Below are 24426 nucleotides of genomic sequence, written 5' to 3'. Positions count from 1 at the left end.
GAAACAGGCCTTTTGGTCCTTCTTGTCTGTGCCGAACCATTTTTCTGCCTAGTCCCACTGACCTGCACCTGGGCCATATCCCCCAAACACCTCTCATTCATATACCTGTCCAAATTTTTCTTAAATGTCAAAAGTGAGCCCGTATTCACCACTTCATCTGGCAGCTCATTCCACACTCCCACCACTCTCTGCATGAAGAAGCCCCCCACCCCCCCCCCCCAATGTTCCCTTTAAAATTTTCCCCTTCATCCTTAACTCATGACTTCTGGTTTTTTTCTCCCCTGGCCTCAGTGGAAAAAGCCTGCTTGCATTCATTCTATCTACACCCATCATAATTTTATACACCTCTATCAAATCACCCTTCATTCTCCTATGCTCCAGGGAATAAAGTCCTAACCTATTCAACCTTTCTCTGTAACTAAGTTTCTCAAGTCCTGGCAACATCCTTGTAAACCTTCTCTGCACTCTTTCAACCTTATTAATATACTTCCTGTAATAAGGTGGCCAAAACTGCACACAATATTCCAAATTTGGTCTCACCAATGTCTTATACAACCTCACCATTACATTCCAACTCTTATACTCAATACTTTGATTTATAAAGGCCAATGTACCAAAAGCTCTCTTTATAACCCTATCTACTTGTGAAGCCCCTTTTAGGGAATTATGTACCTATACTCCCAGATCCTTATGTTCTGCTGCACTCCTCAGTGTCCTACCATTTACCTTGTATGTTCTACCCTGGTTTGACCTTCCAAAGTGCAATACCTCACACTTGTCCGCATTAAACTCCATCTGCCATTTTTCAGCCCATTCCTCCAACTGGTCCAAATCCCTTTGTAAGCTTTGAAAACCTTCCTCATTGTCCACTACACCTTCAATCTTTATATCATCAGCAAATTTGCTGATCCAATTTGCCACATTATCATCCAGATCATTGATATAGATGACAAATAACAATGGACCCAGCACTGATCCCTGTGGCACACCACTAGTCACAGGCCTCCACTCAGAGAAGCAATCCTCCACTACCATTCTCTGACTTCTTCCATTGAGCCAATGTCTAATCCAATTTACTACCTCTCCATGTATACCTAGCGACTGAATCTTCCTAACTAACCTCCCATGCGGGACTTTGTCAAAGGCCTTACTGAAGTCCATGTATACAACATCCACCGCCTTCCCTTCATCCACTTTCCTGGTAACTTCCTCGAAAAACTCTAACAGATTGGTTAAATATGACCTACCACACACAAAGCCATGCTGACTTTTTCTAATAAGTCCCTGTCTATCCAAATACTTGTAAATCCTATCTCTTAGTATTCCTTCCAATAATTTACCTACCTGATGTCAAACTTAACAGCCTATAATTTCCCGGCTTACTTTTTGAGCCTTTTTTAAAACTACGGAACTACATGAGCTATCCTCAATCCTCCGGCACCTGACCCGTGGATACCGACATTTTAAATATTTCTGCCAGGGCCCCTGCAATTTCAACACTAGCCTCCTTCAAGGTCCGAGGGAATACCCTGTCAAGTCCCAGGGATTTATCTACTCTGATTTGCCTCAAGACATCAAGCACCTCCTCCTCTTTAATCTGTATAAGTTCCATGACCTCCCTATCTGTTTGCCTTGTTTCCATAGACTCCATTCCAGTTTCCCTAGTAAATACAGATGCAAAAAACCCATTTAATATCTCTCCCATTTCTTTTGGTTCCATACATAGCTGACCACTCTGATCTTTAAGAGGACCAATTTTATCCCTTACTATCCTTTTGCTCTTAACATACCTGTAGAAGCTCTTAGGATTATCCTTCACCCTGACTGCCAAAGCAACCTCATGTCTTCTTTTAGCCCTCCTGATTTCTTTCTTAAGTATTTTCTTATCTTTTTATACTCCTCAAGCATCTTATTTCCTCCCTGTTGCCTATACATGTTATACATCTCTCTCTTCTTCTTTATCAGAGTTCCAATATCCCTCGAGAACCAAGGTTCCTTATTCTTATTCATTTTTCCTTTAACCCTAACAGGAACATACAAACTCTGCACACTCAAAATTTCTCCTTTGAAAGCCTCCCACTTACCAACGACATCCTTGCCAGAGAAAAACCTGTCCCAATCCATGCTTTTTAGATCCTTTCTCATTTCTTCAAATTTGGCCTTTGATAACTAGCATAACATGATAACATGATAACTAGCAAGCAATTCAATAAGGTATGTTTTGGAACTGGTCTATTGGCTATTTGCCAACTATAACTGGTATCTGTCTCATTCATTAGGATAAGTCTGTTGATCTTCATTAAAAAGATAGAGGTAAGTGAAGGCAAATTATTATTTAGATATTCATTTAGATTAGATACATTCTTTAAATGAATTTATTATTTTAATTAAGGCATCACTAATTTACTTTTAATTATTAAAATCACTATCAAACCTTTATAAAAATATCCATTCTGGGATAGTTGGAAGTAGCAGGAAACCCCTATGTCACCATGGGCAGTGAGAGGCCATCAGAGCCACATCTGTGTTCATTCAGAGTTCCCACCGCATCTGACCTGGTCCCTGCACTGTGACAATGGCGCTGTACAACAAGTGTAGCAATGTTGTGGAAGCTACAGAAATGGAAAGAGTAATTGAAACCAAAGGGTTGGTGCAGAAGGCTGTCACAATCTTCAACACCTGCTCCATATCATGGAAAACCAGGGCCTCATCAAGGAGAGTCAGCATGGCTTTCTGCAGGCATGTCATGCTTTATTAAACTGAGTGAGATTTTGACGATGTGACAAGGGCAATTGATGAAGATCCAACTGTGGATGTTGTCTACATGCATTTTAATAAGGTGTATGACAAGGTCCCACATAGGATCCACAGTTAATTGGCTGTTTGGATTCAGAACTGACTTGCTCATAGAAGACAGAAGGTGGTCGAAGGGAATTATTCCAGCTTGATCTCCTCAACAACTTTCAATTCCCTGGACCTGACCACCTCATTTACAAGTGGATGTTCAGCCCCTATGCACTTAAATCACCCATTAAGAAGGCCTTAAAACTCTCCACTTCTTTCTCAACGACAGACCCGACTGTTCCACTCCACCACCACCACCACCCTCTGTCTGGCAGAAACTGGTCCTTGCCCTCGACAATTTCTACTTCAGCTCTTCCCACTGTCTCCAAATTCACCCGCCTGAGCCACATATGGCTACGTGGAACTCTCCATGCTCCAAGCCTTCCCTGGTAATGCTCCCCAACTCTTTTTCCACTGCATTGGTGCTGCTTCATGCACCCAAGCTGAGCTTGTAAGTTCCATCAAATTTTCTTCTAACTTAAGTTCACTTGGTCCACTTTTGATACTTCTCTCCCTCTTAATGGGAGATTTAAATGTACAGGGGCTGAACATCCACTTGTAAATGAGGTGGTCAGGTCCAGGGAATTGAACGTTGTTGAGGAGATCAAGCTAGAGTAATTCCCTTCGACCACCTTCTGTCTTCACCTCTGAAGACAAACTGTCTACCAATATCTTTGACAAACCGCCAATTCCACACCTAGCTTGACTATATGTCTTTCCCACCTGTCTCTTCTCTCTATTCCCTTTTCTCAGTTTCTTTGTCTCCACTACATCTGTTCCCAGGGTTAGGCTTTCCTTTCCAGGACAGAGATGTCCTCCTTCTTCAAAGAACAGTTTCCCTTTCTCCATCATTGATGCTGTCCTCACCTGCATCTCCTCCATTTCCCGGACATCCGCACTGATCCCATCTTCCCACCATCTTAATACAGATGGAAGTCTTTTTGTCCTCTCTTACCACCTCCATGAACTTCTGCATCCACCTCATCATTCACCACAACATTTGCCATCTTCAATGGGATCCTACCACCCCCTCACTGCAGAGGTTGCTCACTCCATGATGAAGTTGTCGATTTGTCCCTCCCCACTAACCTCCTCCTGGCATGTATCCCTGCAAGTGATAGATAGGCTACACCTGCCCATTCACCTCTTCCCTCGTCTCCATTCAGGGCCTTCCAGGTGAGACAACACCTAACCTTCAAATTTGTTGGGGTTGTCTATTGTATGCAGCCTCCTCTACATTGGCGAAACCATACACAAGTTGGGGGAATACTCTGTCAAGCACCTCAGCTCCCTCCATAAAAAAGTGGAATTTCTTGGTGGCCAACCATTAAAATTCCTATCCTCATTCCTGTTCTGACATATTGATCAGTCTCCTCTTTTGCCACAATGAGGCCACTCTCAGGGTGGAGAAGCAATACCTCATATTCCATCTGGGTAACTTCCAACCTGATGGCATGAACATCAATTTCTCATTCTGATAATTTTTCCCCTCACCCTTCACTTTTTTCCTACTCTGCACTCGGGTCTCTTACCTCTTCTTCTCATCAGCTTGTAACCTCCCCCAGGTGCCTCTCCTCCTTCCTTTCTTCCATGGTCCACTCTCCTCTCCTATCAGATTTCTTCTTCTCCAATCCTTTGCCTTTTCCACCTATCACCACACAGTTTCTTACTTCATAATCCCCTCCCTGTCACCTGGCTTCACCTATCATCTTCAAATTTGTCTTCCTCCTCCTCCCCTCAGCTTTTTATTCTGGCATCTTACTCCTTCCTTTTCAGTCCTGATGAAGGGCCTCGGCCCAAAACGGTGATTGTTTATTCATTTTCATAGATACTGCCTGTCCTGCTGAGATCCTCCAGCATTTTGTGTGTGTTGCTCTGGGTTTCCAGCATCTGCAGAATCTCTTGTTTCCATAAAACTCTAGTTAGTATTACTCTAGTCTGGAGTATTACATACAGTTCCCTCCACCCCATTGTAGGAAGGATGTTAAGGATTTGGACAGGATGCAGAAGAAGTTTGCCAGGATGTTGCCTGGATTAGAGGGCATGTGCTATAATGAGAGGTTGGACAAACTTGGGTCCTTTTCTCTGGAGAGCTGGAGGCTAGGGAAATCTGATAGAGGTTTATAAGATTATGAGAGGCATAGATACGGAACACAGACAATATCTTTGTCCAGGGGTTGAAACGTCTAATACTAGAGGGCATGCATTTCAGGTGAGGGGGCAATTTCAAAGAACATGGAAGGAAGAGGGGCAAGTTTCTTTTTAAACACAGAGAGTGTTGGGTGCTGGAATGTGCTGCCCGGGGTATTGGTACAGCCCTATTTTTCATTGGAGACTTCTGAGAGACGTTTAGATAGGCACATCAATATGAGGACGTTGATTACTACTTTAAATGGTTCGGCACAACCAATTTTGGGACAAGAAGCCTGTTCCTGTGCGGTACTGTTCTGTAAAAGCACCTTTCCCCTTACATCATTCAATTTCTCTTCATCTCCATCCTGTCATCAGCATCCCATTGACTCACTCCCCTCCTCACCACCTTGTCTACAACATGAAACATGTACAGTTTCTCAGTCTCCCCAAGTTTGATGGAAAAGTCAACTAGAATTGTGAATAGAGTTAATCTCACCACATATGCTCCCTAGCCTGCTGAGTATTTCCAGAAATTTCTGTTTTTAATCTGGGGATTAGTAATCATTATTTTGTCTATTGAAATGTCTGCAGGGTGAAATAGAACTCAAGTGTGTCTTTGTTTGAGGGCTCAGAACCATAAAAATAATCAAAAATAGTTAATAACACCCAATGCACCTACACTCAATGGCCATTCTGATGTTAGGTATCTCCTATACCTAATAAAGTGGCTACTGAGTGTATGTTCGTGGTCTTCTGCTGTTGCAGCCCATCCACTTCAAGGTTCAATATGATGTGCATTCAGAGATGCTCTCCTGCACACCATTGTTGTAATGTCTGCTTATCTGAGTTACTGTCACCTTTCTGTCGGCTTGAACCAGTCTGACCATTCTGCTCTGACCCCTCTCATTAACACAGAACCACTGCCCACTGGATGTTTTTGCGTGTTTTGTGCCATTCTCTATAAACTCTAGAGACTGCTTTGCATGAAAATCCCAGGAGATCAGAAGTTTCTGAGATACTCAAATCGCCCTGTCTAGCATCAACAAACATTCCACAGTCAAAGTCAATTAGATCATATTTCCTCCGCATTCTGAATAACAACTGAACCTCTTAACCATGCTTTTATGCATTGGGTTGCTGCCACATGATTGGCTGATTAGATATTTGCATTATCGAGCAGGTGTACAGATGTACGTAATATAGTGGTCACTGAGTGTATGCAGCCCACTGTGACAATGACAAAAATGCATTAACCATACAAGAGTATTCAAAGATTGATCAAGATTTATTTATTTCTTGTCATACAGTGTGGATTTGGTGTTTCTGGCCCTTCGAGCCACACCGCCCAGCAAACCCCCAGTTTAATCCTAGCCTAAACAGGGCACAATTTACATTGACCAATTAACCTACCAACCAGTACATCTATGGACTATGGGAGGAAACCAGAGCACCTGGAGGAAACCAACGTGATCATGGGCAGAACGTACAAACTCCTTACAAGCAGTGGTGGGAAATGAACCCTGGCCACCTATGCTGTAAAGCATTGTGCCAACCTAAGATGCTAAGGTCGACACAGAATTTTAAGGCAGGCTATGAAGGAATTTTTGCTGACCTGAGTCTTCTGCAAAACCAGTTGCTTCCAGTCCTGGATGCATTCCTGTCAATTCACGTTAACTGAATGAACAGAACATACACAGTAGGAAATATTGTTGTGGGAAGGAGAATGGGTGGAGGGAAGAAGAGCACCCAGTGCAAAATCAGATCGCTTCAGGGTGCTAAGAGTGCAACTTTCCTAAATCTCAATAAGGAATAAATTGTGAGATATCCATGCTTTTATAAGGAGAATCTGCCAGTGGCACTACCATAACTTCAGGACCATGTTCCAAGTAGCTGGCAAGAAAATGAAAACAATGTACTTCTGTATCTCTGCTTTTTTCAAATGGAGATGGAAATCTTTCCAACATTTAACAGTGTGCCATTGTCTCATGCATAAAAGAAATCTATTCAAAGTGAGCCAACCATACTAATTCACTCTTAGCAAAGATCAGCATTGAGAACGTGCACATGACTGCCTGTGAGCCCACAATAGTTCATAAAATTATTTTCAACCAAGTCCTCTACAAGTCAGTTTCCTTTGCCCTGCTCTGATCCGATTATTGTGTTGTAGGCCTTTCAGGTTATTTCTTTCCAACTTCCAGTCAAGATGGTGCTGAACTAAGTCATGGCTCAGACTTAGTTGTTTTGGGGGAGTTAGCAGTAAGACCAAAATCAAAGCCTCTGCTCCATGCTCTGCATTCAAAGGCCAGTGAGGTGGATGGGAGATTAAGGACAATCAGAGTTGGATGTCGGGCCAGAAGTCCAGTGAGGGCAAAGACTGGTGGTACCTCAGAGCCGCAAGTCATCTCAGAGTTCCAGGATCACAATCCTGTACAGGCCGAAGCAAAATGGCTGATGAACCCTTACGTACATGAGTCAGTGAGACTGGAGTTACGAGGCTTAGTATCGGGGTCCTGGTCATCAGAGTCCACAGCACAAGGCCTGGAGATTGGAGTTCCCATTCAGAATTCTCATTCAGCATCATTGGTGAACTCTGGAATTGATACTGAAGATCAAAGCCCAGCGGTCGATTTGTGAAAGTCGAGGCCCCATGGCTGAAGCACTGGGTGTGAAAGTCTGCAAGTTCACTGGAGAAGTCGAAGGCACAATGTCTATGGATCTGTAAATCCACGAGTCCACTTGAGACAGCAGCTTTAATCATTCACCATAATCAAAGCGACACTTTGCTAAGTAATGTTCTGCAACTCCTGGGGTGGGAGGATGGTGTGTGCGCGCACTTGGGAAGGTGGGTGGGAGGGAGGAACAGAGCTTATTTGTTTGTTGTGTTGCTGTAGTTCTGTTGTTTGTGTTGTTCCGCGGACATGGTGGGCATGCTATGTTGGCGCCAGACTGTCTGGCGACACTTGCGGGCTGCCCCCAGGTTCATTAGGTTTTGCTGGTTGAGAATGCAAATAACACATTTCACTGTATCGCCTGTACACTGACGATTACATTGTTACCATCGGGAGGGAGGTACAGAAGCCTAAAGGTACACTCTCAGCGATTCAGGAGCACTACTTCCCCTCTGCCATATGATTGCTAAATGGACATTGAACCCATGAACACTACCTCACTACCTTTTTATTCACTTCTGTTATTTGCACTATTTATTTTAACTTAACTATTTAATAGAGATATATCTATTTCTATTGTTTATATTCCATTGTTGTTTATATCTTTATTTATTTCTCATGTATTTCTTTGTCCTGCTGCCATAAAGTTAACAAATTTCACAACATACACTCATGATATTAAATCTGATTCCCTATGTTTCAATGTACATAACTAAATAAATGAATCTGAATCACAACAAATTTGTTTTAAAGGTAAATTGAAAGGAATTCAGCTCACTCACTGTTTAACTGATGCATGACTACAGGCAGAAAATCATGCAGACTGATGCCTGATAAACTGGTGACAGTCCCATTACTTTCATTTTGTGATGGTGCAGCTTGGCACAACCAAACTAGGCAGCAAATTCTACATGAAGACTCTGTTGTACAACTCCTAGACAACATAGACAATATGCAGACAATTGATCGTTATAACCATGCAAATAGAATAGACAGGTTATAGGTGTGCCAAATAATTCTGCTGCCTAGATCATTTTAGCAGAATCCTACATACATGAGCAGAGTAAATATCACAGCATATGATGGTCTTGCTGCCTGCTGCGCCTTCCCATCTTCAGGACACTGATTTATGGCTAGAAATAAATGCACATCAGGGAAAAGAGGGGAAAGAGGCAACCTAAAATCTCCTTTCTACCTGTGAACTTATCATAATTCAATTCCAGCAACCTCAAACACATCCATTCACCTTATCTTGCCCCTATCATTAAGCTGCTACAATATGCCAACATAAAAATAAACATTCAAACACAAATTTATAAGGAGTGCCGTGTTCCACATCAAAACCCTCACATTTAAAACACCAATTTTAATCATTCAGCATAATCAAAAATACACTTTGCTAAGTAATGTTCTGTAACTCATAATAGAGTAAGATAGCTTGCAATAGGGATTAAGACTATTTAGTTATACAACTAAAAGAAATATAACTTAATGAATTATAAATATTTCTCAACCTGCCCAAGTTTTACTAGGCAAACATGAGGAAATCTGCAGATGCTGGAAATTCAAGCAACACACACAAAATGCTGGTGGAGTGCAGCAGCATTTTGTGTGTGTTGCCAATTTCTGCTAGCAAAGCTGGAGTTATAGAAAGACTGTTGTTGGCATATGTGAAGTGATAGATGGGGATTTTTGGTGTTGATTGGATAGTTGTGAAGCAATTCCATATTGGCAGTGGTAAATATTTTTCTTACATTATTAGACAATAGAAATAAGAATGTCTGTAGCACACACTTCCAGCATTACAAATAATTGTGTTAGATAAGAAAGCAAAAGGTGCATGAGAACCATTCTACTCAGCCAATTCACTTATTTCTTAATCACTTGCATTTCTGTCATTGTAGTCGAGGGATTAAATGCATTTGGTAAAGGTATCCTTTAGTTTCATTCCACAATCCATTAAAAAAAACATCCTCAAATATTTATTTTTCCTAAAATTTTCTGCATATAGTCTGTGCCTGTTGCTCTTTACAGGTAATATTTCCATGCTGTCGACATTACAAAATGAACACTACTAAAAAAAGATTATCACGTCCTATGAATGTTGGCCTTATTCCCAAATGATCACATTTAGGAAAGATAAGCAATCCAGCCTAACCTACCTTTACTAAGTCTTTGGGGTAACTATGTGCACATCTGAGTTTATGGCAAAAAAACTCTCCTAAACGGTTGTTCCTATCAAGAAAGCCAAATGCAAATTTAGGGAATTCAAGCTGGCACAAGTTGTCAATAGAACTTTTACCTGCTGGAGAAAGTCTAGAGGGATAGACTTCACTGGCACTCATAATAAAAACTATAAATCTCATTCAAAATAACAGCTCTTGAATTATTGCAGAGACAAGATGAGGCTCGAGCAGACGGAAATGTTTCAGAGTTACCTATCCCATTGTAAGGTGGCTCACGTTCAGATGCTCTGACATAGATTCCTTCTGGGCATTCCAGGATGGAGGACATATGATTTGATTTTAAAGACGATTGAAATTGATTGCTAAAATGTGCTCACAGGATACAGCCTTCTTGGAACTCAACTGAACTAAGGCATAGAAAGATTCTTTGGATATCTAGGATGAAACTAAAACTTGCCAATCAAATTTATAGTCCAGGCTTCATCAACCATAATTTTAAGATTCACTCTCCTTCCTCTTCTACAGAATGTCAAATGATTTACCTTGTTCTCCTGGCACTTTTTATTGCCAAATCTTTTCCAACCTTCTCCTCAGAATGTCAGGTTAAGCTACTTCTTTCGAGGCTAAAGTTGAGACTAATGCCACAGTGCACAAGTGTTCCAATGTCTTGTGATGCATTTCTTACTATGAAGAGGAAACAAGGTGAAATTTTGGAATACTTGTGTCCTTCTGGAATACTGGACATGTCATATATTTGTTCAGTCCTCAGTTTTCAAAGGTGGTTAAATTTCATGTACTCAGTTTGAAGAAAATGAACATCAGCACAATATCCAAGTATTTGATCAAAAATGTCAGTCACATGTATGTAAACAAAACAGAATATTTTAATTTAAAAGCAATAAAAAAGAAATGGAGATCCTGGACATCTGAAATAAAACCTGAACACAGGACAGTATGGACCAGGAACAGACCCTTGGCCCACTGTGCTATGCCAAGCTAATTAAATGAGTCATCAAATGGCTAACTAAACTAATCTCTTCTGTTAAAAACAATGTCCATAACCTTCCATCCATGTGCCTGTCTAAAAGTCTCTAATGTTTCGGCCTGCACACCACCCCAGGCAGCGCATTCCAGGCACCCATAACTCATTTTTAAAAAAACTTGCCCCTCACATCTCCTCTGAAATTACTCCCTCTCACCTTAAATGTATGCCCTCTGGTATTGGACATTTCAACCCTTGGAAAAAGATATTGTCTGTCTGCTCTTTTTATGCCTCTCATAATCTTATAAACCTCTGTTAGATCTACCCTCAACCTCTGTCGCTGCAGAGAAAACAACCTGTTTGTCCAATCTCTTAGTATAGCACATGCCCTCTAATCCAGGCAAAATCCTGGTAAACCTCTTCTGCATCCTGTCCAAAGCTATAAGGAAACAACTATTACTGTATGCAATACACCTGATGTGGCCTAACTAGAGTTTTATAAAGCTGCAACATAACTTCATGACTGTTGAGTTCAATGCCTAGACTAATAAAAGCAAGTATGCCATATACCTTCTTAACCACCCTATCAACCTGTGCAGCCACTTTCAGAGAGCTATGAACTTGGACCCCAAGACGCCTCTGCTCATCAACACTTAAGGATCTTGCCCTTAACAGTGTACTGCCTCTTTCTATTTGGCTGACTAAGATGCAACACTTCACATTTTGCCAAGTTAAACTCCACCTGCCATTTCTCCGCCCATATCTGCAACTGATCCATATCCCACTGTATTCTTTGCTTGTCTTCTACACTATCTACAGCACCACCAATCTTCATATCATCTGCAAACTTTCTAACCCACCCATTTAGGTTTTCATCCAGGTCATTTATATACATCACAAACAGCAGAAGTTCCAGTACAGATCTGTATAGAACACTACTAATGACAGTCCTCCAGCTAGATTAAGTCCCTTTGACCAGATCAGACCCATTACTGAAATCCACGTAGACAACATCCACAGCTCAATCTTCATCAATCGCCCTTGTCATCTTGTCAAAAAACTCAATCAAGTTAGTAAGACATGACATGCCCTGCATAAAGCCATGCTCATATATCCTATCCCTAAGAATTCTGTCCAGTAACTTCCCTACCACTGCCAAGAGACTCGCCACGCTATAGTTTCCAGGTTATCCCTTGTTCGCTTCTTGAATAATGGAACATTAGCTACTTGTCAGTCCTCCGGGACCTTGTCTCTGGCTAGACAGGACGAAGATATTGGTCAAGGCCCAAGCCAATTCTTCTCTTGCCTCTCTCTCAATAACATAAGGTATATCCAATTAGGCCCAGGGGACTTATACACCTTAAAGATCTTTAAAAGACCTATCAATGCTTCCTCCTTTACCTTGAAATACCCTGGCATATCAATGCACTCAGCACTGATCTCCCTATCTGCCACATCCTTCTCCTTGGTCAATATTGCTGTGAAGTACACATTAAGGTTCTCATCCATATCTGCCACATCCAAATGACTGTTCCTCCCGTTACCCTCTCTCTAGCTATCCTCTTGCTTTTGATGTATGTATACAATTATTTGGGGTTCTCTTTAATCCTACTTGCCAAGGACTTTGCATGGCCACTCCTGGCTTTACTAATTCTCTTCTTCAGCTCTTTTCTGGCTTCTTTATAATCCTCAAAGTTCTGTTTGATTCTAGAATCATAAGCTTTGCATACTTCTCCATCTTTACTAAATTCATCACCTCTCTCAACATCCAAGCTTCTCTTAATCATGCCATCCTTGTCCTTCCTTCTTACTGGACCATACCTGTCCTGTACAGTTGGTCTTTAAACACCCTCCACATGTCAGATGTAGACTTGCCCAAAAACAGCTGATCCCTATTAATTCTCCCTAGTTCCTGCCTAATGCTCTCATAATTTGCCCTGCTCCAATTTTATACTCTCCCACAAAGTTCATACTTATTCTTATCTATAGCAGTTTTAAAAGTTAGTGAGTTGTACAAATGGGTGACCTTGCATCAGAATTCGGCAATTCTGAGATAAATTCATTATCTGCATCTGTTGGAAAAGGAATTAGAGTTTCTGGGACAATTTTAAAGACACAGGGTAGAAATATCCCAAAGGTGCAGAATTATTCTACAAGGAGATTGAGGCAACTGTGGTTGACAAGGGAAGTCAAAGACAGCATAAAAGGAAAAGGAGAGCATATAATATAGAAAAAAAGTGAGAAGTTAGAGGATTGGGAAGCTTTTAAAAGGCAACAGAAGGCAGTTTAAAAAACACAATAAGGAGAGAACAAATGAAACAGATAGCCAATAACATAAAAGAGGATAGCAAAAGTTTTCAGAGATACTTTATATGAAGAGTAAAAGAGATGTGAGAGTGGATATTGGACTGCTGGAAAATAATGCTGGAGAGATAGTAATAGCAGACAAAGAAATGGCAGATGAATTTATTAAGTATTTTGCATCAGTCTTCACTGTGGAAGACACCAGCAATATGCCAGAAATTTGAGAGTCAGGGGCAGAAATGAGAGTAGTTGCTATTACAAAATAGAAGGAGGTTTGGGAAGCTGAAAGGTCTGAGGCTAGATAAGTCACCTTGTCCCCATGGTTCTGAAAGAGGTGGCTGAAGAGATTTTGGAGGCATTATTAATGATCTTTCAAGAATCACTAGATTCTGTCATGGTTCTGGAGGACTGGAAAACTGTAAATGTTACACTACTCTTTAAGAACAGAGGGAGGCAAAAGACAGAAATAATAAACCAGTCAGCTTGACCAGTGATTGGGACGATGTTGGACTCTATTATTAAGGATAAGGATTCGAGATAATTGGAAGCACATGAAAAAAATACGTTGAAGTCATCTTGGTTTCCTTAAGGGGAATCTTGCCCAACAAATCTGCTGGAATTCTTTGAAGAAATAACAAGCAGAGTGAGGTGAGTCAGTGGATGTTGTTTACTTGGATTTTCAGAAGGCCTTTGACAAGGTGCCACATGAGGCTGATTGACCAGATAAGAGCCCATGGTATTACAGGTAATATACTAGCATGGATAGAGCATTAGCTGATTGGCTGGAGCCAGAGTGGGAATAAAGGGGGCCTTTTCTGGTGGGCTGCCAGTGACTAGTGGTGTTCCACAGAGCCTTGACGTTTTGGACTGCTTATTTTCACATTACATGTCAATGATTTGGATGATGGAATTGATGCTTCTCCGTCCAAGTTTGTGGATGATACGAAGACATGGAGGGGAAGGTGGTATAGAGGAAGCAGGGAGTCTGCAGAAGGACTTCGACAGATTGGGTGAATGGGCAGAGATGTGGCAAATCAAATATAGTGTAGGGAAGTGTATGGTTAAGCACTTTAGTAGAAGGAATAAGGGCATAGAATTAATTGCCACAAAGAGCTGCAGACACCAAGTAATTGAGTATATTTAAATCGCAGGTCGATAGTTTCTTGATTAGTCATGGTGCCAAAGGTTACGGGAAGAAGGCAGGAGAATGGGGTTGGGAGGGATAATAAATAAACCATAGCAGACTCGATGGGCTGAATGGTCTAATTCTGCTCCTGTTTCTTATGGTCTAATCCAGTATTGAGTATCAAGTAACTGTACCTCACAAATACACTGAGGCTAATCAGATTCGTAGTAGGAAGCCGAGATTGGGAATGGGATGGAAAATTAGAGTGACTTAATTTTTCCTCTAGCTGAGTTCAAAAAATGAACCCTTATCAAATCAGCTGCCAATCCAAAGCAGGTAGAATAACACTGGCAATTTCAGATTCTTACTTATCAGTCTCTACCACTGGGGTTAAAGCTATGAAAGCCAAACTCCAGGAACAGAGCACCATTGTTTTGTTGGTTTAAGTTACAGCAGCTTCCACAAGCATTTTGTGATGCAATTCCTGATTTCTACTACATTGTAAGTCATTTAATTTTGGAATTTTAGGATATTGGTACTGTGCAATTACAATTCCACAATAACAATTGCTCTCTTGGAACTTGCAGTTCTTCACTCATTTGTTTTTTTCTTGCCTAGTATACTTAAATGACACAATTTCTTAAAAATGTGCTAAATAGTGTATTTTAGTTAAAAGGGCTGTATTCCTGATGAGAAAATATGACAAATTGATTAATAGCTTCCATGCACTTAAAGGTGACCATCTGATATTTTCATCATGGTAACTTCACAAACTTGAAAATGATAGTTTTAACATGCTTTGTTTTTCTACAAGGTGTTCCCACAGAAAAATTAAACAAATGTTTTCTGAAAAGACTGCTTTTCATTCAGCAAGTTTATAAACCTATACGAGAATCATTGACATTTGTGACTTTGCTAATTAGTGAAAAAGCTAGTCTCAGCAACTGTAACAAGTTTTGATGGATAGCTTCTCCTTGGATGTTGCAAACTTGGCTGAGAATAACTACCCAACAACATCGATAAATAAATTGTGATTGGTTATGAAGAATACTTAGGAAGTTCATAAATGTATAATAGTTACCTTGAAATTAACCTTGAATCCTGAATGTTACTTTCAATGACTGTGGAATTTGGAAAATAAGGGGATAATTAACTTTCATTTTCAAAAATGTATTATTTTCATTTAAATTTACAGTTCAATTCTCTTAACCTGACAGTGTTAATTTGCAGTGATAAATTAGCAGTAAACATGAGAAAATTTAATTTTGGTCTCCCTGGTACTTGAGTAGCTGGCCGGTGGTGTAGTGGCATCAGAAGCGAATTTCGAAGCAAATGGTCCTGAGTTCAAATCCGACCAACCCCTTGCACACTTTCTATCCATGTTGTGTTAAGTGTCGAGCTACCAACTTGGCCTCATACAAAAGTCAAAAATACTACAGAAGTAGCAAAAATGCCACCAGATGCATCATAAGGCGTGGAAAGGGACAACAACAGGTATATGGGTAGCTAGTAAGAACTGGTACTTTAGGTTCAATCGGCATAATTAAACAGTAATATGGGAAGATAAAATGTGAAGGCCCCAGTTAAAATTATGGAATCCATGGAATGAATTTTATTGAGAAAATGACTTCGGTGAGGCAGTTGTTAAATAAATTCAATGCATTTAAATAAAAAATCTAAGACTGGCAAGGCAGGGCATGTGATATGTAACATCTGTACTATATGCAAGATAATAGAAATTATTGGGATCCATGACGTGATGTATTTACTTTCATCTAAAAAAAAATCAGAACAGAGTTGATGAAATTCAGACACTGTGTTATACTGGGGAAGAGAAAATTTACTTGCCATTCTGCTTCAGGTGGTTGATACATCCCACTGATACTGTCAGTTAAACAAGTCAAGATGGTTGACCTTGCATGATGTAGGCTTGTAACATGAAAGGTAGCAATACAGGCACCTCAGCCCTTCCACTTAAACAGCTTTGTTGCAGCCTCTGTGGGTGCCAGCAGAAACTGCTGGGTGGATGAGTAAACTATTCAGTAAAGCATTGCATTATGGAGGTCTTTCAAGTTGCAGATATGAAGGGGTATGTAGTGATAATAGGTGACAGCACAATTACTGCCTTCTTCCTGTTGATTGTTCAAGTTAAGGACACCTCAACAGGATTAGAAAGGAACAGAGCCAAAGAGGAAAGATTCATTTGCCATTTTCCTCCTGGAGAACAGTGTCATAGAGAGGACAAAAGCAGGTTCTGCTGAAGGAATATGAGCAAGTAGGGCCCAAATTAAAAAGCAGTAACATGAAGTTGTTAGATTCTGAATTTCTACCTAAGACATGCTGATTGGCATTGAGTAATTAAATAAGGTCAAAACAATTAAATGCAAGTTCCAAATATTGGCGTGGAAAAAACTAAATTCAGTTCATGGGACACTGGTATCAATACTGAGAAAAAAGGTTCACGTGATTAGTGTCACATGAATTAAGCTCAGAGGAGCCGTGTTGAGTCCATTAACAAGCAATGTCAATAAGGCATTGAAGTAAACAGTCGTGATGGGAAAGAGAAATATTTGATTGTTACATATGAAGAAAAAGTGATAGTGCACAGTAGCAACATGTGTAATCATAACCAGTTAGTTTCAGGATGAAAGTGAATGCAAACACAAAAGTATACATCCTATTACAGTAAAGACTTGATGACCTACAGTATATCCTAGGGTTTTGAAGGCTGCAGCTGTGGAGGTATTGGTTGTCATCTCCATACCAAACAAAGGACCAGTAAGCTTCATACTAGTGGTTGTGAAAATGCTGGAACTTTCCAAGTTATATGGCAGCATAGTAGTGTAGTGGTTAGCACAATGCTTTACAGTACATGTGACACGGGTTCAATTCCTGCCGCTGCCTGTAAGGGATTTGTACATTCTCCCCACAACTGTGTAGGTTTCCTCTCTGGGCTCTGATTTCCTCCCACAGAACAAAGACATACCAGTTGGTAGGTTAATTGGTGATTGTAAATAATCCCATGATCAGGCTAGGATTAAATTGGGGACTGGGCAGTGTGGCTCAAAGGGCCAGAAGGGCCTATTCTGCACTGTATCTTGTTACCTGTCCCATGAGTTTCTCGTGAGCATGAGGTAATTGTCTCCTGATAGTGGGGTGATTTGATGTTGCGTGATGGCATGTTCCAGCTGGTATAAAAGGGGAGACCGTAGTTTGTTGGTAGTTGTTTTGTTGAGTCACAGTTGGTAGTTACATAATTGCACAAGGAGAGAGAGAGAGTGAAGAATTACCAGCTTCATGCGAACCCAAAGAATTGGGTAGAAATCAATGGCATTCTGTGTGTCTCAAAGTGATTGATGTGGATTGTGGCACACACTTTTGGTTAACCCATTCATGGTCTTGGGTGTGTGGTGACCACCTCCAGTGAAAGGTCAGTTACTTTGAGAAATCTTATTCTTCGTGATCTCTTCAGAAAAGGAATTTCTCGGCTGGGGATCTGCGTCGACAGTTTTGTCTTTTATTCGAGAATCGCTCATCGCTGGTTCGGGAAGTCTCACCTCTCACTTACTTTATGAATCATATGGACTTAATAAACTACCATTTTAAGATTGTGCTTGAATAAGCTCTGTTAAGAATTATCTCTAAGTTTGACTGTTTGATAACTATAGACACATAACACTGTTAACTTCTGTTTAAGTTAGTCATTTGTTTACTTTGATGGTTTTGAGCAGAGGTTAATACATTTTGTTGTTTATTTATAAAAACCTGACTCAATTTCATATATATCGCAGCTGGTGCATAACAATCTCAATAAGTAAGTAAATAAATAAATAACAAAGTGGTAGCATGGTTATATGTGTAATTTGGACTAAGAAATTAAGTGTAGGGTATTTAAGTTTCTTGATGAAACAAAGCTAGTTGGCAGTATTGATCCTGAGGATAACACAGCAAACCTTGAGTACATAGAAATGGGCTAAATGAATGGGGAAGGAGATGATAGATGATTTAGAATCTGAAACAGTGTGGGGTCTGTTAGAAAAGGACAGAAAGGTGGATTTTATTTTAAATGGCAAGACAGAGATTGATTTTCAGGGGAACCTGGGTGTCCTTGGACATGAATCACTAGACATCAGAAAGCTGACTCATCAAGCAGACAGCATGCTGGACTTCATTGCAAAGAATTGGAGTACAAGAGTAGAAACATCTTATTCCAATTATATAGAAACCTGCTGAGATCACATCTGGAATATTCTGAACAGATCTGGTTTCACTAGCTATGAACAAATGTACTTGCGATATTGAGAGTGTGGCAGTGGTTCACCAGATTGATAGCCTTGCTATAGAAGGTGAAATTAAATCAACCAAGCTCATACGCCCTTAAGTTGAAGGAATAAACGGCTGTTTCACAGGAAGACACAAAATACTTAACCAGGCTTGGCAGAGTAGATGTGGATTTATTGTTTCCCCTGGATGAGGAGATTTAGAATTAGGGGCCATTCATCTTAAAATAAGACATTTAGAGAGGCGCATGAACAGGAAAGGTTAAAAGGGATATGGAACAAATACAGGCAAATGGGACAACTTGAAAAGACACATTGGTCAACACAGACATTTTGGGCTGAAGGGCCTATATCCATCGTTTCCATACTCAATGACTCCGTGTATAACTAAATGCTTCTAAGTGAATAACCCAATGTTTCTAAGAGTATAACTCAATGATTCTAAGTGCATGTCTCAATAATTCTGAGTGTATGACTCAGCGTGGAAGTTCAGTCCCTGACAATATTCAAAGTAAAGATTGATAAATTTTTAGATGTTAAGGGAAGCAAGGTAAATGGGATTGTTACAGAGAAATGAGATTGAGGTAATAAATAACTGCTATGATCTGGTCGCGTGGTGAAACAAGCAAGAGGAGCTGGATGTCCTATTCTGGCACTGATTCCTGTTCTTATGTTTTAAAGGAACATGAAAACATTATTGAGTTAACCATTTCAGAATCTGAGAAGAAAATGCACAAATCATTGCCACAATCTGTGCCATATTTCGTATTGTAGCATTTTATAGCATTGTTAGTTAATAAGAAATATTATGAGTTTTGGATGTTTAGTTTTTATTCTCTTTTTCAAAATAATTTACAGATTCAGCCTTTAAATTATGAGCTAAATTGTCACTTTTCTTTCTTTTGGTAAAGATCAAATTACTTGTTTAAAATGTTCTGGATAAACTTAGTTACAGTTTACCCAAACTGCCTGGGTTGTGTTAATCAATGAAAAAAGACACTGAATTGTTCTCAAAACAATTAAGATCTAAAACTCTTTTTTTTCCCCAATTTTCCAGTATTTCCTTTGGCACAATGCTTACTTTAATTATTAGACTGGTGCAGTTTTATAACCTCAATAAATTTCAGCTGAGTTAAATCTAAACAACTTCACAGCTACTTTTTAGTTAATCACCCTGTGGCAACATGAAGCTGAAGTTCAAGGGAAAAGCATAAAATACAAAGGAACTGTACAAAAAAGGCCAAGTACTGGCATTTCCATTAGCACATTAACTTTTTCTTATATAATTCTGTTAATAAGCATAAACTTTTCTTTAGAGAGAAAGAGAGAGATAGTGAAAGAGTAAAGTGGAAAGAGAGGGAACTTTTCCCTTGGTACTGAGACTATGATTTGTCACAGAAACTTCTACACTTCTGTAGTGGAATCCAACACTTTAAATGAAAGATCCAAACCATATCAACATTTCACTCCATCTCATCTACACTCCCCGCACGCTTGTGCTCCCAGGATCCACAAAGAAACTTCAGGTCTTTACTCAATCTCCCCTCCCCACCAGCCAGAAGATCCCTTCTACGTTCTGCTCCTTCCTCTCCATACTTCCCTTTTTGCCAGCTGCATTCTTCAGATCCTGGCAAATAACACTTCCTGATCTTTCTTCCAAGGGCATGCTTTCTGACATAAACATACAAGCAACTGATAGTGCAAATGGGGCCCAGCATGTAGCATTTGCTGGGGTTCTGCCCACCCTCCACTGGGTGTTTAAAAAGGCATTTTTACATTGTTTGTCCCATTGAGGACATGGATGAAAGCAAAAAAAATCTTTCTTCCATGTGGGCAATTGCAGGACAATAACAAACAGTAAAAACAAACTTACTTCCACAGTAAACAGTTGTCACTGATAAAATCTTTCACTTTACATTGAGTTCCTGTCCAAATGATCTGACATTTTGATCCTTCTCTGAAAAGCAATTTTAATTTTCCTCTATAAAGTTCTGCATAAAGTATTGCATGACAATGCAGGTTTGATTCCCAGTCTGCACTGAGTTAATTAAACTCAGTAAGAGTGGAGTGTGTTGTGTATGGAGTTGCAAGTGGAGGGGGAAGGAATGACTCATTTATTGTGGATTTATCTATAAGTTGAGGAAAATTAGAATGATGAAACATTCTGACATATATTGATTCAATACAAGGGAAATAAAATGGCAAAATACACATTTACCTTCAGATCCATATCCAAATCCAAATCCAGTAGCAGATCTCACAGTTAGAGTGAACAAGAAAAACAGTCCTCTCATGTCTAGTTGCAAAGGAGCTGCGTTGATTCAAATTTGAAGCTTCTGGAAATTTCTCTAGCATATTATATCTACGAACATGATCAAGAAAAGAATTCAGCTGCATTTTGGCCACAAATATTATCTACAGCATCAAAGAGAATTATACTGCACAAATTGTCAATAGAACTTAAGAAACTCAGAACAGTCACAGCTGTTGAAGTTGTTCACAAGCTTCGTTCACTCTGCTGGAGAAAAGGTGTTTAAACTTTAAAAGGGGACTAATAAAAAAATTGAAAATCTTCTTTAAACCATAACAATGTGAAAGCATCTTATTTATTTAAAGTTCAGTAAAGATATTAATTACCTTTAGTATATGTTTCCATGGTATCCGACCATATAAATTCCAAGTCGGGGTTTATAGCATGTAAAAGCGAGGAAGCTTTTGAGAGGAACTAATGACATCATTCTGTTGAACTGAGTAAGTAGCTTGTTGCAGCCTCTTAAAGCTACACTGGCCATTCACAAAAAAATCCGGCAGTGGTTTGCACTACACTGAAGAGTTTCTTTAAGTGATCAGAAGAAAAGTAAGTATCTTATGCTGGATGTGACACTCCATGAATTTAAATGCATTCACAGGAAGCAGCTTAAAAAAGTAGCAGAGTTTAATAGTGCAGTACTCTGTTTTGAGGCAAATATGAGATTATTTACATATTCTTTGTTTGATTCTGCATCAGTTGGTGGGATAAAACTGTTCACAGATGTAATTCTTTCACAACAGTAAAATTGTGAGTTTTTTACAGACACAGCAATCTGCATAATCGGAATTGTTACTGATTTTTTTTCTATGACTTGTCCTATGGGTTTGTCACTATGAAACAGTTGGTATGGTTTCAAAGTACCTAACAGCGAAAAAAAAAACTGAACCTAACTCGGCCACTGTTTAACTCAGTGGCATTTATGGCTCAGAATCAGGGGATCAATGATTCAAAACCCATTCATGAATGCATGAACATCATACTTCGAGACTGTCCTGTGAGTAAGACATCAAACCAATGATTTCCATTCTGGTGGTTAACGTAGATTTTTGGAATTTAAAGCATAATTTGAAAAAACAGGATATCATTCACTGTCAAAAATCATCCTTTAGCATAAGCCATCAAAGAAAGCTTAACTATTTAAGAGCAAGGCTATTGGTGAGATTGCCCAAAATCTAGCAGATTTTGCTGCCTGGATATTGTGTACTTTGTTAAGATTTTATAAAAAATGTAATAGTAATATATGTCATTTTTACTTGCTTCACTATAGCTTCACTAAACTATAGGTTTATGGAGCTTCTGGGAATTGCCCTTTCCATTTGGAAATTGCATTAATTTTGACACCATACTATTTAATATCTTCTGGAAGCAAACTGTTTTATTTCAGGCTGTTCAGCCTCAGCACTATGACTGCCTAGAGTCTGTTGCAATTTTCTCAGTTCTTTCGTGCAGTGTAATTGCTTTCAATTTAGTCACATAACTGCAAATAAACCATGGGCTCAGCCTTGTTACTAGTCTTGCTGTGATGTGCTTTCTTTTAACTTACAGTATCCAGATAATCAATACGTATGACTCACTTTAACATTTAGCTGCCTGCAATCACTTCATTGGATCTAATTGCTCACATATGTTTAGTTTACCCTTGAGTATTGGACAATAAACAAATTCTTAAGTCTGACCTGAAACATTTTCCCACTAAAAGATGTTAGCTCCTTAATTCAAGCTGAAAATGCTTCTTGGTTTTGAGCTCATTTACAACATCATAATATTCCCCAAAATCTGAACTTCGGACTACTAGTATTAGGCTTTACTTTTTATTTGTTATCTAAGATGGCAGATTCTTGATTGGTCAGGGCATGAAGGAATAAACGGAGAAGGCAGGAGATTGGGGCTGAGAGGAAAATTGTATCGGCCATGATGAAATGGCAGAGTAGACTCAATGGGCCAAATGGCATAATTCTGCTCCTATATCTTATAGTCTAAATTGGTCCTTCAAAGTTACATTTCTCCTCATTGGCAACACTAATCAATTATCATTCCTAAATTGAGTTTGATTTCAGCAATTAATGAAATATTTTGCCACAAAGTTGGAAGCAATCCCCTGGATATTTTAAAAGCATTTAGCAAAATCAGCAACGTTTTTAAAAAGGAGATGTTGTTATAACTGTTTTCCATCAAGATTAAAAGAAGATCAAAAATAAAAATAATTTTTAAATTTTCAACAAAAATTAATGTGAAATTCCTTTGCATTCACTATAATCTACCCAGAAATAGGTTTTGGCTTTAGTTCACTAACAGTCATTCATTATGACTGTCAGTGGAAAAGTGACAAAAATACCACTTAGTGAGTCATCAATTGATTTATTGTACTATTCCAGCTTTAATCAGTTTAATATTTTCAGCTAGTACTACTGACTCATTCCTGTTTAAAAGATTTGAGGTCCCTGCTTCCCACCCTAGAATGTAGTGGGGGTAGGATTAAATGTTCTTGCCAGGCTGTCAAGGATAACTCCTATACCTACTTATTCTAGACCCTAGAGACTTTTTTGGGCCTCTTCTAGCATGAATCCATTTCCATATTAGGTTGCCCTTGCAGAAAACTCACTACTGCTACTTCTGGTCTTTGCCTAACAACATTTGCAGTTGGATTCTGGTGATGAGAAGCTAGCAGATAATTTGTTGTGTTAGTATTGATAGATAAGTAGATTTTGGTCAAGACACAATGCAAGCTCTACCTTTATTTGAATAGTGGAAAGAGTCTTATATATCAAGTTAATCAGGCAGGGCATCTGATCCACTGAAACAGTTATAAGAACATAAGAAATAGGAGCAGGAGTAGGCCATCCAGCCCATCGAGCCTGCACCGCCATTCAGTAAGATAATGGCTGATCTGTTTGTAAACTCAGCTCCATCTACCTGCCTTTTCCCCATAACCCTTAATTCCCTCATGAAGTAAATACCTATCTAACTGTATCTTAAATATATTTAGTGAAGAAGCCTCAACTGCTTCCCTGGGCAGAGAATTCAACAGATTCACCACTCCCTGGGAAAAACAGTTTCTCCTCATCTCCATTCTAAATCTTCTCCCCTGAATCTTGAGGCAATGTCCCCTAGTTCTGGTCTAAGCTACCAATGGGACCAACTTTCCTACTATCTTATCTACCTCTTTCAAAATTTTTGTATGCTTCTGTAATCCCCTCTCACTCTTCTGAACTCCAGAGAGTATAGTCCCAGGCGACTCAATCTCTCCTCATAGGTTAACCCTTCATCCTTGGAATCAACCTGGTGAACCTCCTCTGTACTGCCTCCAAAGCCAGTATATCCTTCCTCAAATATGGAGACCAGAACTGCACATAGTCCTCCAAATGCGGCCTCACCAGTACCCTGTATAGTTGCATCATGACCTCCCTGCTCTTGAATTCAATCCCCCTAGCAATGAAGGCCAACATTCTGTTTGCCTTCTTAATAACCTGTTGTACCTGCAAGCCAACTTTTCGCAATTTATGCTCCCAAGTTCCTCTGCACAATCACACGCTGCAATCTTTCAACATTTAAATAATAATCTGCTCTTCTATTATTTCTTCCAAAGTGGAT

At 39.6% G+C, this 24426-nt stretch overlaps 1 protein-coding gene across 1 annotated transcript in view; it reads right to left on the bottom strand.

Moving 5' to 3' along the window:
• The window catches only part of LOC132397737 (sushi repeat-containing protein SRPX2-like), an 85266-nt gene extending 63925 nt beyond the window's left edge, over nucleotides 1-21341 (bottom strand). Inside the window, exons 1-2 of the mRNA XM_059976498.1 lie at nucleotides 21162-21341; nucleotides 20743-20886 (exon numbers count right to left, since the gene is read on the bottom strand). Coding sequence (XP_059832481.1) covers nucleotides 20743-20818 — 76 coding nt within the window. The 5' untranslated portion in view covers nucleotides 20819-20886; nucleotides 21162-21341. The remainder of the gene's footprint in view (nucleotides 1-20742; nucleotides 20887-21161) is intronic.
• Nucleotides 21342-24426: the final 3085 nt, after the last annotated feature.

The sequence above is a fragment of the Hypanus sabinus genome, chromosome 8 (genome assembly GCF_030144855.1).
Source record: "Hypanus sabinus isolate sHypSab1 chromosome 8, sHypSab1.hap1, whole genome shotgun sequence".
NCBI classification, from domain to species: domain Eukaryota; kingdom Metazoa; phylum Chordata; class Chondrichthyes; order Myliobatiformes; family Dasyatidae; genus Hypanus; species Hypanus sabinus.
The sequence above is the reverse complement of the archived record's forward strand: the minus strand, read 5'-3'. Positions and strand labels throughout refer to the sequence as shown.